We start from the raw sequence: 13,043 nt of genomic DNA, 5'->3' as shown, positions 1-13,043 counted from the left end.
GTCATGAGCAAAGAGAAATGGATGTGGGAGAAGGGAGGGGACTCTCAGGGAGGAGTACAAAAGGAGAAAAGAAAAGAATGTCATTGGTGAGGAAGAAAATGGAACACTGCTTCTGTTTCTTCCTGCCACCTCCTTCCCTTCTTCCTGTAGATGGATGACTCCCGCCACTGAGGGTGGGCGCTGAGCTCACGCTCGTTCCCCCGTTGCACATTGTTTTGTCTTCACTTCCGTTGAACATCACCATTTTATATTTCTATTATTATATATTTGGTTTCCCACGGCATCTTAAACATGCTTCTGTCACTGAGAAACGAAGGCTGCCTATGGGCAACAGGTCCAGTTCATTCTTCACGGATAGAAATGCATTCCTCAGCAGAGAAGCCAACCTCTCCAGCACATTCCACAGTGGTCAACCTCTGCTTCCCCTTGACCCTAGTCCTTTTCCTTCCTCTCCTTCCCCAAGAAAACAAGAGTTCTCATGCCATTGCCGTTGGTGACTGACTCATCTGGACCCTCATAGAATGAATGCTGTTCAGGATTTTCTTCTGATGGCCTGCCAAGGTGACTCCTATTCTCAGGAGGTCTCTAGGAGAGAAAAAGCCACAAAAAAGGACAGTTTCCATAGATCAAAATTCATCACCCAAAGCATACTCCTGATGGCAGTCGGGTAAGCAAATAAAAGAGTTTAAAATCCAACTAGCTTAAGTTTGGCCAAGTTTTTGTTTTGTTTGTTTGTTTGTTTTAGAGGTTTTTGCCATAGGGTGCATGTTCTCACCGGAGAGAGAGATAGAGACAGAGCCAGTGAGAGGAAAAGTGAGAAATCACAGCCTCTCCCCCGCCCCCTTCCCAGCAAGGTGGCCATGCCACAATCCCCTCTCCTCCATTCTCCTCCCAGAATCTTTGGCATGCACACACGTGTCTGACGTGATTTTCAAGCCACTGAGCCCAGGCCTTGAACTGTGGTCAGATATGTGGGAGTCCAGCGATGTAACTGCTCCACCATCTGCTGGCCCCTGCCCAAGTTTCTGGCAAATTCCCACATAGATATGTTCTTGATAAATCTCATTTTCCCTAAGCAATGGCCATTGTCTCTAACGCCCCTCTAGCTTAGACAGTCTAAAAGTGCTCCGTGCGGTTCCAGAGATGACTTCTTCATGCATGGGTCCCTAGAACCGCCTCTTCATTTTGTCTACGACCTTCTGGTGGACTGGAATTTTCCTCTGATTTTTTTTTTTTAACACTCCAAGTGCACACTCTATAGGGCTCCAGTTATTCTGTGGAGCTTTCTGACTAAATTAGCGATCACCTACTGAGATCGAAAAGATGTGGGGCTTGCCTGGTCTTCTGATGTTTCCCCTGAGTTTTCCATTTTCTTCCTCTGTTTGAATTTTAATGTCATGCATTTTTAAGGAGGGTTATCTCAAAATAACTTGAAAATATCTGCCCATACAGAAATCCAAGGAATATATCTGGGATAGGGGTTTGGGTGAGATTTGTCTTTGAGCTGTGAATATTAATATAAACAAGTTTATGGCTTCCATTTGACCTTGGGGAGACGCATGCATCTTTCCTCAGTTAATAAAAACAATATATAGCACTGGTTGAGCGCATTTCATGTGTCATATACATTATCTAAGTTCAACCTACATGAAAGCATTTAATAAAAATTGACAACATACTGCAAAGTCAATATTAATAATTTAACAGCAACTATTTCTTGCATGTATCTTCTAAGTAGGTAATGGACCAAGGGCTTTGCATGTGCTCATCCATTTGCCTCCCATCACAAACCGGTGATGTGGACACCGTTAGTATTTGCACAGTGATAGACGAGGCGGGCACTGCTCAGTAGCTAAGTAGCTAAGTGACGTGCTCGGGATCACACGGTATATGCAGCGGTGGAACTGGGGTTTACATGCAAGACTGCCTGACTGAAAGCCTCCTGCAGGGCTGCTCACTGAGTCCCTCCCGGGTCCTGACTGCATTTGCCTCGGAGCCCCAGACCCCACCAAAGCCACTCAGTGCTAGACCCTGGTAGCCTTCGGGCTGGCCTCTGCCACAATGCCTTGGTTCTCCTATGCCACCCCTCCTTCGGCTGGCAGGCAAACCCCCAAGGGCTACAGCTGGTTGAGATTGACAAATTACTCGCATCATTTTCACAGATGCTGCTGGAAAGCAAAATTCCAAATTCACAAATTGTCCCACAATCTATTTTATTTAGCTGCTCATTTTCCTTTTTCATCTTTTCTCTCTCATGAAACAAATGGAACTGTTCCAATAGTGTGTGGACATGTTTAACTTGGAGCTAAATCCCTTAATGTTTGGCTTGGCTTTCCTTTTTGTTTTCCTTGTGTTCTTTTTCAGGTGACTATCCCTGGATCGAGGAAATCATTTCACTTGATCCCTGCAGATTGCATGAGGACCCTGTGATGAGGGCTCACGCAGGCTGCAGATCACAGTGGGAAAGCGGGACAGTCTGTCTCCTTAAACACCCGCTTCTACCCCTAAACCAGGTCCTCCAGTCATCAAGGAGCATCCGTTTTAGCTCTGCAAGGTAGGGAGGCTGTGGGCTTTGCTTTTGTTTTTGTTTTATTTTTATTTTGGTTGTAGGGCACATGCACTCACCAGACAGAGGAAAAGTACGAAAACACCTGTCCTAGGAGGATGACCACACTACAGTCCACTCTCCCCTAGGAATTTCTGGGCACACATTGACATGTGTCCAGCACGCCAAGTCTGGGATTTGAACTGAATAGCTGGCCATGTGAGACCCAGCTGCCTTAACCACCGTGCAACTGGCTGGTCATTAAAAGAGGCTGGCTTTCCACTGGTAAGTGCTTCTCATTTTATTTATTTTATTATTTTGCTGTCTGACAATCCTTTGTAATGGCAGGGTCTATCTTTCTCAAGTCTCACTTGGAAATAAACCTGGGGTTTAAAAAAATGTATTTTGACATTTTGTGGACTCAAGGTTCGATGCACATTGAAACCACCTCCCTAGAGAAAGTCGAGGCTCCATCATTTCTGACAAGAATAAACCTCAGAAAGATGGAGCTGGCCTCCAAAACTATTGACTGCATAACAGTCAGAGTGTCGAAAGGCCATTCCCCTGGGGCTGGACCACTAGGACTCGTGGGACTCAGCAAGTGGCCTCCCCAGGAGAGGATCCCAGCCCTGAGCCGGACACCCATCGGCTGATCCGTGTTTGTGAACTACCCAATGGGCTGATGGTTCCTCTACTGTGAGCAATGTAAGAGTGTTCCAGGTCACCAGATCCCACCTTGGCACTGTCAGTGCAGGCCGTATCTGTGGCAGCCCACGAGGTCTCCGTGTGCGTGTGTGGGCATGTGCGTGTGTGTGTGTGTGTGTACATGTACATGTGTGAGTATCTGAGTGGGTAGAGTTCATCTCCTGGGCAGGGTTAGCTGAGCTTCTGTGAATGCACAAGGCTCAATTTGACCTTCCCCAGCTTTAACCCCAGGGTTCCCACGTTTTGCTGCATGTTGGAGTCACCTGTGAAACTAAAAAATCATAGCGTCCAGGTCTCAGGACAAACCAGTTAAGCTAGGTTTGGGATCCAAGCATCAGTACTTTCCTAAGACCCCCAGGTATTCCCAGTGTGTAGCAAATTATGAGAATCACTGTGGTTCTGGGAGAATGGACCTGGCAGCCCATAAAGCAGGCTCGAGCCCCAGCTCTGCCAGCGGCTGACCACCCATGTCACGTAATTTTGGAATGTGTTGGATGGAAGGGGTGGAACTAGATAAATATTTCCCAAACTACAGTTCCATAAAACCCTGCCCCTTGAAAATGGGATTTCAAAATACTCAATAATTTCCAACGGTTTTCTTTATTCCAGGATTTCTCATGGCCTTTCTAATGCTAATATGAGCACTGAATCTCCATGAGGGTGATAAAATATGCAGTATTTCCCAAATTTATTTGACCCTGGGACCTGTCTTCCAAGGAGAACTTATTAACATTTCCCAGAACTGGTGCTGCTCTGAACATTCTTGGGGAAATGATGGACCACTTGGATCTTTAAGCCCTTTCTGGCTCTCATCGTATTTGAATAATTGTATTTTGTGTATTCCTCCAAATTCCTGTGGGAGCAGCAGACTGGTAAATAACTTGTGGGAGACAGAAACGCATGCTTATTTACAAGTGCTATCTGAGGGTGAGGACCAGCTCCCCCACTTCGTCGGAGATTCCTGCAGAATCAGCGCGCTGCCTTCCTGCCACGTTATTTCAAGTGCCGGCTGGCTGTGTTCTTTCCATCTGGATGCTCTCTTTGATGGGTTAAGTTTAAAAACTTAAATGGGAGAAAGGCTCTTGGTGATTAGGCGAATGACATATGGCGATGACTTTGAAGAACTCTCATTTGGGTTCCAGAACGGATCTCTGCAGCCTCACTCCACTCCTCTCTCCCTCGTCTTTCTAAGGCACTCTTCTCTTTCCCCGTTCTATGCAGAGGAGGAACTCTAGGAATGAGGCCAGGAATGACTACCACCATGGGAGGTGGCAGGGAAGGAGCCTTCACCTCCCCCTGCAGCCTGGAAAGAGGGTTATCTCGTCACTTACTCTGATGTCATCTGGGTGACCAGCTGGAGGGATGTGAAACCGGCGGTGAGGAAGCTGTCCCTGTACTGGACCATTTTGATGGCACTGAGCCAGTCATCCACGGTGGTAAAGGCCGTGAAGTCTGGGATGGAACGGTCGAGCAGGGGCTGGGAAGGCCTGGAGAGACAGAGAGGAGAGGTGACCCCACGGCTGCAGACGCACGTAGACAGAGCCACACTCAGGCTGATGGCAGACCTTGGGCAGGCGGTGCACCGACAGTATGAAGATTATGGTAGAGTCCTGAGCTACCTTTGCCTACTTTACAGAATTCTAAACTGACATGACTTCTAAATCCAGGGGGCCAGTCCTGCCTCTGGGCACTGTCATAGGTCAGCCAACCAGACGGGCAGACTTGCAAGCATTCAGTCTGAAGGGAAGTGAAGAGCGGACTCCCACGTCCTTGTAAACTGAAAGCTAAGAGCCTCACCTTCTAAAGATACGGTCCTTTCAAACGCATGCTCAGTTTGCCACACCTCCCCAGCTGTATTGGTAACATCTCCCCCCTGGTTTCAACCTCAGCTACCTGAAAGTCTGGAACATTCTCGAAGCAGACACCCAGACAAGCAAACCAGAAACCAAGGTACCATCTTGCCATCTCTCTAAAACCCATGTGCAATCCTCCACTGAATTGTACCGATTTTACCTCCCAAATCTCTCATGCTCACCCACTTCCCACAACCATCGGCCTCACTGAAGAAACGTTCTTCTCTGCCGTGATTATTGCAATGCTGTCTTACTTGTCTTTCTTCACACAAGCTTGTTCCCTTCAACATTAGGCTCACTCTATAGGCAGGTTGCTCTTCTAAAAATGCAGGTGTCGTCACGCTAATAGCCCTCACCTCAACCCAAATACATGCCAGGCTCTCCAATAGGTACTCATCGTTCTGAAAATCAAGTCCAGAATTCTTAGCGAAGACCAAAGGTTCTCAGTGGACTGGTCCTTCCCTGCCATATCAGCCTCAGTCCCATCCAGTTTCCTCCCCAGCTGCACTCCCAGCACACTGGCCCTGGCCTTGCCACCTGTGGCTCCCTGTATGTGTTGTAGCCTCGGCCTGGAGCTCTTCTCCCTTCCCCTGCCTCCTCTTTCACTCAGTTAATGCATCCTCGTCCTACAGTTCTCAGCTGAATTCAAACTCATCAGGAACACCTTCCTACTGCAGAAAAAGGTATGTGCTCTCACTGTGGTAAGCACCTCTCTGTTACAGGGGCCATTAAGGTCTCAAGTTTGCATTTATGTCCATCATCATGACCAGCTGATCTATGTCTGCTGCTCCACCATGTTTGTAAACTCTCCGAAGGCAGGGACTTTGCCCTACCCGTTCTACAGTGTCAGCACCAGCCACGGTGCTTGGCATTCGCCTAGTAAATAATGTTTGAAAAGATAAATTAATAAATGAAGTGAGTCTGTAAATGTAGCTGAGTAATAGACAGTTGCTAATGGCTCACAGTGGTTCTGTGAATGTGCTCACAACAAATCTAATGTGTTTGTATTTCCTTGTGTGTCCCATAGCAATTAGGGCCTTTCTCTGTCAATACATCGGCCCAGGCTCCACATCTGCAGTTCCACCTACCTGGAGGATGCGTGTGGTTAACAGAAAGGGGGTTTCTGTCACATCAGACATGGCTCCGTTATCATAAAGCCCAATGCTAAGTCCACCAAAATGGGAGATGGAGACCCAGTCGGTCTCTAAACATTTGTCTACAGTCCATGCTAGAGGCCGGGAATAATTCAGAGACCGGAGAGGAAAAAGAAGCATCTTGGAACTTACTCCCCTAGCGTATAAGCTCTGCCACACAGTTCTTTCTCTCAGCAGCACTAAAGCTGATTATGCCCCGACGGTCAGAGCACTCACATCTAGGAATCGCCCAGTTTTTCTACACTCACACGGCGGTGATGGTTGCCACAGTCTTGAGACTTGCCGGGTTCCGGATCATCTTGTCCAGGGTGTTGACGATCTCTGCAAAGCGGGGCCGGCTGTTACGGTCCTTCTGCCAACAGTCCAGCATGAGCTGGTGTAGAGCAGCTGGACAGTCCATAGGTGGGGGCAGCCGGTAGTCCTGCTCAATGGCATTGATGACCTGCAGGGGAAACGATGATCAGTGAGTCATCACGAATTAGCCCCCCAGGGTGGGGCCTCCCTGATGCAGGCTGGCTCTGGTGCCCTTGTTCTCTGCTCACACATCTTCCACTGCAGAATGGATCTTCTGTGGAGCCTGTTTACCCCCTAGACGGTGGGCTCTTAGAAAGCAGGGAACATATCTAGCTGCCCTTTGTTTCTCCGGCACCAACCGCAGGGTCTGACCTGTAAGAGAGCTCGATAAATGCTCGTGAAAGAATGAGCTGGTGATGGGCTTCAGTGTTTCCTCTTTAAGAAAGAGAGAGAGGCCTCATTTTGCTTTACAGGAAGCTAGTGGGACCAGGAGGGGTAAAACAGTTAACACAGAAGAAACCCAGTGGACCCTCCAAAACTGTGGTGGCCTCATCTTCTCATTCCCAAGAGAAGAGAAAAGGAAAGGGGTCCTTGATAGAGCGCCTACTCCATGCCAGAGTCCCTCAGGTGGCCTGCTATGCATCAGTCGCCTTAATCCTTATCTCCAGCAGCATGAATGGGTGGGAATCACTTGGTTAAACAAAATGGTGCAGGACAATGAACAGTCAAAATAACAAGAGGATCTGGGGACCAGCAGTTAGCGTAATGGCTATGTCACTGGACTCCCATGTAGTCGACCGCAGTTCGCGTCCAGGACCCAGTGGCTTAAAACTCACATCGGGCGTGTGAGTGTGCGTGCCCAAGATCCAGAGAGGAGAATGGAGGAGAAGGGATTGTGGCGTAGCCATCCCTCCTGGGGGGTGATTTCTCGCTTTCTGTCTCTCTGTCTCTCTCTGTCTGTCTGGCGAGTGCACGTGCCCTATAGCAAAAAATGCAGGCTGGCTCTGGTGCCCTTGTTCTCTGCTCACACATCTTCCACTGCAGAATGGATCTTCTGTGGAGCCTGTTTACCCCCTAGACGGTGGGCTCTTAGAAAGCAGGGAACATATCTAGCTGCCCTTTGTTTCTCCGGCACCAACCGCAGGGTCTGACCTGTAAGAGAGCTCGATAAATGCTCGTGAAAGAATGAGCTGGTGATGGGCTTCAGTGTTTCCTCTTTAAGAAAGAGAGAGAGGCCTCATTTTGCTTTACAGGAAGCTAGTGGGACCAGGAGGGGTAAAACAGTTAACACAGAAGAAACCCAGTGGACCCTCCAAAACTGTGGTGGCCTCATCTTCTCATTCCCAAGAGAAGAGAAAAGGAAAGGGGTCCTTGATAGAGCGCCTACTCCATGCCAGAGTCCCTCAGGTGGCCTGCTATGCATCAGTCGCCTTAATCCTTATCTCCAGCAGCATGAATGGGTGGGAATCACTTGGTTAAACAAAATGGTGCAGGACAATGAACAGTCAAAATAACAAGAGGATCTGGGGACCAGCAGTTAGCGTAATGGCTATGTCACTGGACTCCCATGTAGTCGACCGCAGTTCGCGTCCAGGACCCAGTGGCTTAAAACTCACATCGGGCGTGTGAGTGTGCGTGCCCAAGATCCAGAGAGGAGAATGGAGGAGAAGGGATTGTGGCGTAGCCATCCCTCCTGGGGGGTGATTTCTCGCTTTCTGTCTCTCTGTCTCTCTCTGTCTGTCTGGCGAGTGCACGTGCCCTATAGCAAAAACCTCTCAAAAATAAATAAATAAATAACAAGAGGATCCAAAATTAGTATCTCCAATCAGATTTTGTCAATGTTTTCAAACTCCAGGGTATGATTTTGTGAAGGTTTTAAGAATTTTAAGTACTTTGTTTTTCAAACTTTTGTATTTTTCATTCTGTAGTTCTTAATTTCTGATTCATTTATATCAATTATACCTGTTCTGTGCTTTTGTATTAGGGGGGGAAAAAAAACCTATAAATGACCCTACTGCTACACATCTGAATTTGTTTTGGTACACCTATAATACAATGGAAGGCCTGGAATTCAATGGCAGGCCTTAAACTGATGTTGCAAAATCCACCTATTGAAATGGAAATATGTTCAGTCAGTACTGTTCAGCAAAAGAGTAGGCTGCCTAACTACAGGTCTGGTATAATCCTGCTTTTGTAAAAATCAAAAATCAAAACAAAACCCCACAATTATAGATACGCATAGAAAAATGCCTTGGAAAGATATATACCATGGAGTTAATGATGGCTGGCCCCAGGCAGGTAGAAACATGAATGTTTTTTATGTTTTTCTTTGTGCTTATTTGTATTTTTCATCCTCTGTAATAATCATGCATTGATTTTATATTAAAATAAACAGTTAAAGTTTCTTCAACAAAAAGGAAATAATTTGGAGTTCAGGGATTTTCTGGTGTTTTTGCCTCTACTTAAAAAATATATACATCAAGTTCATTGCAACTGATTATTCCTTTTATTTTTTTTTTTTACCTTTTAAAATGGTCAAAAAGTGATTATTTTCAATCAGTTTATATTTTTACAATGTCTATGCACAATATGCAGGACACGAGATGGGCCCTGAAATAATAGGATAACCTGAAGTCATTAGAGATAATCAAGGTGTATTATTCTTACCACTCGACATGGTGAAAAATGAGCATGTGAATCATAGTGGTATTACTACTATATTAAAAACCCAGTGACTGGAAACATTCGCTTTTGAACAATGTGCTGCACTGACAAATTTTTATCTCCTCCAAACTATTGTCAGTCAAATCCCCTGCTACCCTATTTTATGAACATTTATTTTAACCCCAGTTTCCCAGGGGGAAAAGAGGTACATGCAATGAAGTAAATGAACTAATCTGCCCGAAGGCACACAGCTAGTACACGACAGGGCTGGGAGGACATCACAGGGGTGCCTGATGCCAAGTTTTGAATATCTCTACAACCGCTTTCCCTAGGCCTCTGTCGGGGCTTCCATTGTAACCTCCGCGTGGAGAACAGACCCTGGAGCTGTTTGACGTCTTCATGACATGACATGGGCGGAGGGCGCTACCGAAGTAACCCTGTAACCCATGAGAATGAGCAGCCTGGCATGGTTCCCATCAGCCTTGTTCGTAAACCTGTGCACTTTCCCAGCCTCCTCTGGGCAGCCAGGTTGAGGGCTTCCCCACGGCGTCTTCACTCACTGTAAAGACAAGTGGGATCACCCATCGAATGGCCCCTGGAGCTCGTTCTGCATTGCCTAAGGTGAGCAAGGTGGGCTAGCAGTGGGGCTGGTGTCTACATTAAACTTCTCATAGGACTAGGGGACCCCCAAGTCTCGCAGTGCAGGACAGCTAGTCTTATTAGTGTTCCCGTAAACTGTGGGCTCCTCTGCCCCCAATTCTTTTTCTTTCTTTTTTTTTTGGAGAGGTTTTTGCTATAGGGCACGTGTGCTTGCCAGAAAGAGAGAGACAGAGAGATAGAAAGCGAGAAATCACCCCCCAGGGGGGATGGCCATGCCGCAATCCCTTCTCCTCCTTTCTCCTCTGAGGATCTTGGGAACGCATGCACATGAGCCTGGCGTGAGTTTAAGCCACGGGGTCCGGGACTTGAACCGCAGTCGACTACATGAGAGTCCAGCGACATAGCCATTATGCTAACTGCTGGTCCCCTCTGCCCCAAATTTTTAATGCTACTGGATTGCTGAGAAGGTCATGACAGATTTTTGCATAGAAAAAAGTTGAAAAATACATCATGAATTTTCTAACAACTTTATAGAGCCCCCCCGTACTAATTTTTCCAACTGACAAGACAACTTTCCTATCTACCCCAGAATAGGAAAAACTTTGGAGTTGGGCTCTTTCACAGCTCCATGGTGGGACAAAGCACTCCTAACAGGACATCAAGAGGACTCGCATGAGTCTTCAGCCTGTGATTCCTAGACTCCCACAACTTAACTGCATTTCCCTGGTCTCTTCTACATGCCACCTCATTGCGTTCTTTTGAAGACCATCCTGGTGGTTTTTGTTTGTTTGTTTGGTGTGCATACTCCCTTTTTAAGAGGATATTAGGAAGCCACTAGTTCCTCCTTCCTGAGATCAGCCAGGAACACAGATCTGCAGGATTATTGGTGATGGTATTGCAAAGTGTCTGGGGGGATAGACTTTAGAAGCCCAGGTTCAAATCTTCGCTCAGTTCCTTAGTAGCTATAGAAAGTCACTTGAAACTGCACAGGGGAGATATTTAGAAAAGTTAAATGACACAGTGAGTTGATGCATGTTCAACCCTGCACAGAGGTAGCAGAAGGAATCCTCATCACGTGGAACGTGTTATTACTGTCATGTCTATTACAAGGAATATCTTCTTGGCAAAAAGGGGAGCTACTATTGGTTGTTTTGGAAGTCCAGGAAGATAGTGTTTGAAAAGTACCAAGCACATAGTGAGGACGTAGAAAATGTCACTTTCCTATTTCTGACCTTTTAAGAGAGAGAATAGCCATGGGACCCCCTCCTGTATGCATGTTTACAAAATGGGACCTTATTTGCTATTTCCTGTAGAGAATGTTATTACATGAGCTGGTACTCTGAGAGCATTGATGCTTCTTATACATTTTTTTTGTGTGTGTGTTGGGGGGAACCTTTATCCTCCACCTCAAAGGGAAAAAAATACTGAAGTCATTAACTGGTGTATGGAAAGTATTTATCTATAGATTCAAGATTTTTTATTTTATTGAAGTACTATGCCTTTGAAGACATTTATTCTCTTTTCAGGGATCTAGGTGTTTTCTAAATTTTCTAAGTACATATAACTTATAATCAAATAAAAAGAAATCAGTAACTTAAACATTTTTTTCCGTCCTTGAATTGGGCTTTGAGAGCATTCCCTGTCACATCTGCCATGCTAGCAGATGTGAGCAGGTAGGAGGTGTGGAGAAACACCTTCGATCTGGCCATCTGATGGCCCAAACACTAGTGACCATCTTTGAATTGCACAGAAAGGCATGGCCTAAGATGGTGGCACAGGGGGTCTTACTGCGCAGAGTTGAAAATTGGCATGAATTCTGGGCTCCTTTCCTTGGCCCATAAAAGGCTGAGATAAATGGATATTGAGAAGATTGGAAATTAGATTGAGGTCAGGTGAGATTCCCAGGAAGAAGTAAGCGTGAAAGTGTAGGGTGCCAGAGAAGAACCTAGGCAACTGTTACCCTGAGCCCACTCCTGACTCACTTCAATTGTCTGCAGGATCTCTTTTGGCCATTCCAGAGGCCAGTGTAAGCAAATACCCTGGGGCCCAACCTAAGAGCAGGGATGGGGGGCGGGGTGTAAGGGCCTTTGTTTACCTGAGCCCACAAATGGTACGTGTGGGAGTTAGGTTGGGGCCAGAGTCAGGTGATCTGCCATAGGTGCTCTGGGCCACCAGATGAGGTGACTGGAGCTCCATGGGGAAATGAGCAGGGTCTCTCCCAGGCCCGCGCGTCCTCAGCACCCACCCCTGGCTGCCCTCGGATGTGTACTGCCCGTTAGTGAGTCAGGCTATGGGTGGCGCCTACTTGACCTTCTGCTGGGGAGAGTGAAGTGGAGGAGCTCAGAGCCGTGGAAGAACCAGGGCAGAGGGGGTTAAGCTGAGCTCTGATGTTTCAATAAAACCGCAGCTTCCCTCCACAGACACTGCCACTCTCATTATCTCTGTCAATCAGATCCAAGCAGCAGAACTTCCAAGTTGCTCTCCCTGGCTGACAAACTCCCTGTACATGTTCAAAGACCTTCCTGGGCTCCGGAAGTCCAATTACCAGCACTCTGACTTGCCTCTGCAATTCTCTTCCTTAAAGCCTTTCAATTGTCATCTGTAAAATCCTTTACTGCCACCACCTCAGTGGTGTCTGATGAGTGAGACCACAGCCAAGCAGCTGGGAACCCTTCCTGGCTCTCTCCCAGCCCAGGGACTAAAAGGTTCTGAATGGGCATGAAGTCATCTGCCTCTCACAGGGAGCAGAACTGCTCTTGGGACAATGATTAGGGGCTTTATTTTGGAGCAATACAACAAAATTAAAACAAACTGCTACTTTACAGAGGTCCTTACTCCCTGTGAACCACAACTCAAATGTCAACTCTCCAGAAAGCCGTCCCTTACCTCCCCTCTCCATGCATTCCCACAGTCCTGTGGGCCTGCCCCTGACCTGTAAACCCCTCGAGAATAGGATCAGCAGGCTCAGTGCAGGGGACATATCATGGCGGTGTGCTGAGTGAATGGTTGGGAAATCTGAACAACTAATATCAGAAATTCTATTTGTTTTCAGCAGAGGTGAATGCATTGACGGAGAATATCTTGAATGTCAAATCTTGCCTGTCAGACAGTTTCATAATCCATTCTGTGTGTGCTGAATTGTTCTTAATCGGATTAAGGTTTCAGAGCAGGACAAGATGGGTCTTTTTTTTTTTTTTTTTTTTTTGGCTCCCCTTTTTTTTTTTTTTC

General features: G+C 46.7%; 1 protein-coding gene across 1 annotated transcript in view; it reads right to left on the bottom strand.

The window, feature by feature from the left end:
• Positions 1-6: 6 nt before the first annotated feature.
• The window catches only part of EPHB1 (EPH receptor B1), a 375,105-nt gene continuing 362,068 nt past the window's right edge, over positions 7-13,043 (bottom strand). The window contains exons 16-18 of the mRNA XM_006150856.2: positions 6,506-6,699; positions 4,582-4,737; positions 7-585 (exon numbers count right to left, since the gene is read on the bottom strand). Coding sequence (XP_006150918.1) covers positions 477-585; positions 4,582-4,737; positions 6,506-6,699 — 459 coding nt within the window. The 3' untranslated portion in view covers positions 7-476. The remainder of the gene's footprint in view (positions 586-4,581; positions 4,738-6,505; positions 6,700-13,043) is intronic.

Source organism: Tupaia chinensis, unplaced genomic scaffold (assembly GCF_000334495.1).
Source record: "Tupaia chinensis unplaced genomic scaffold, TupChi_1.0 Scaffold000302_1, whole genome shotgun sequence".
Classification (NCBI taxonomy): domain Eukaryota; kingdom Metazoa; phylum Chordata; class Mammalia; order Scandentia; family Tupaiidae; genus Tupaia; species Tupaia belangeri.
Note: the sequence above shows the minus strand (reverse complement) of the source record. Positions and strands in the feature narration are given on the sequence as shown.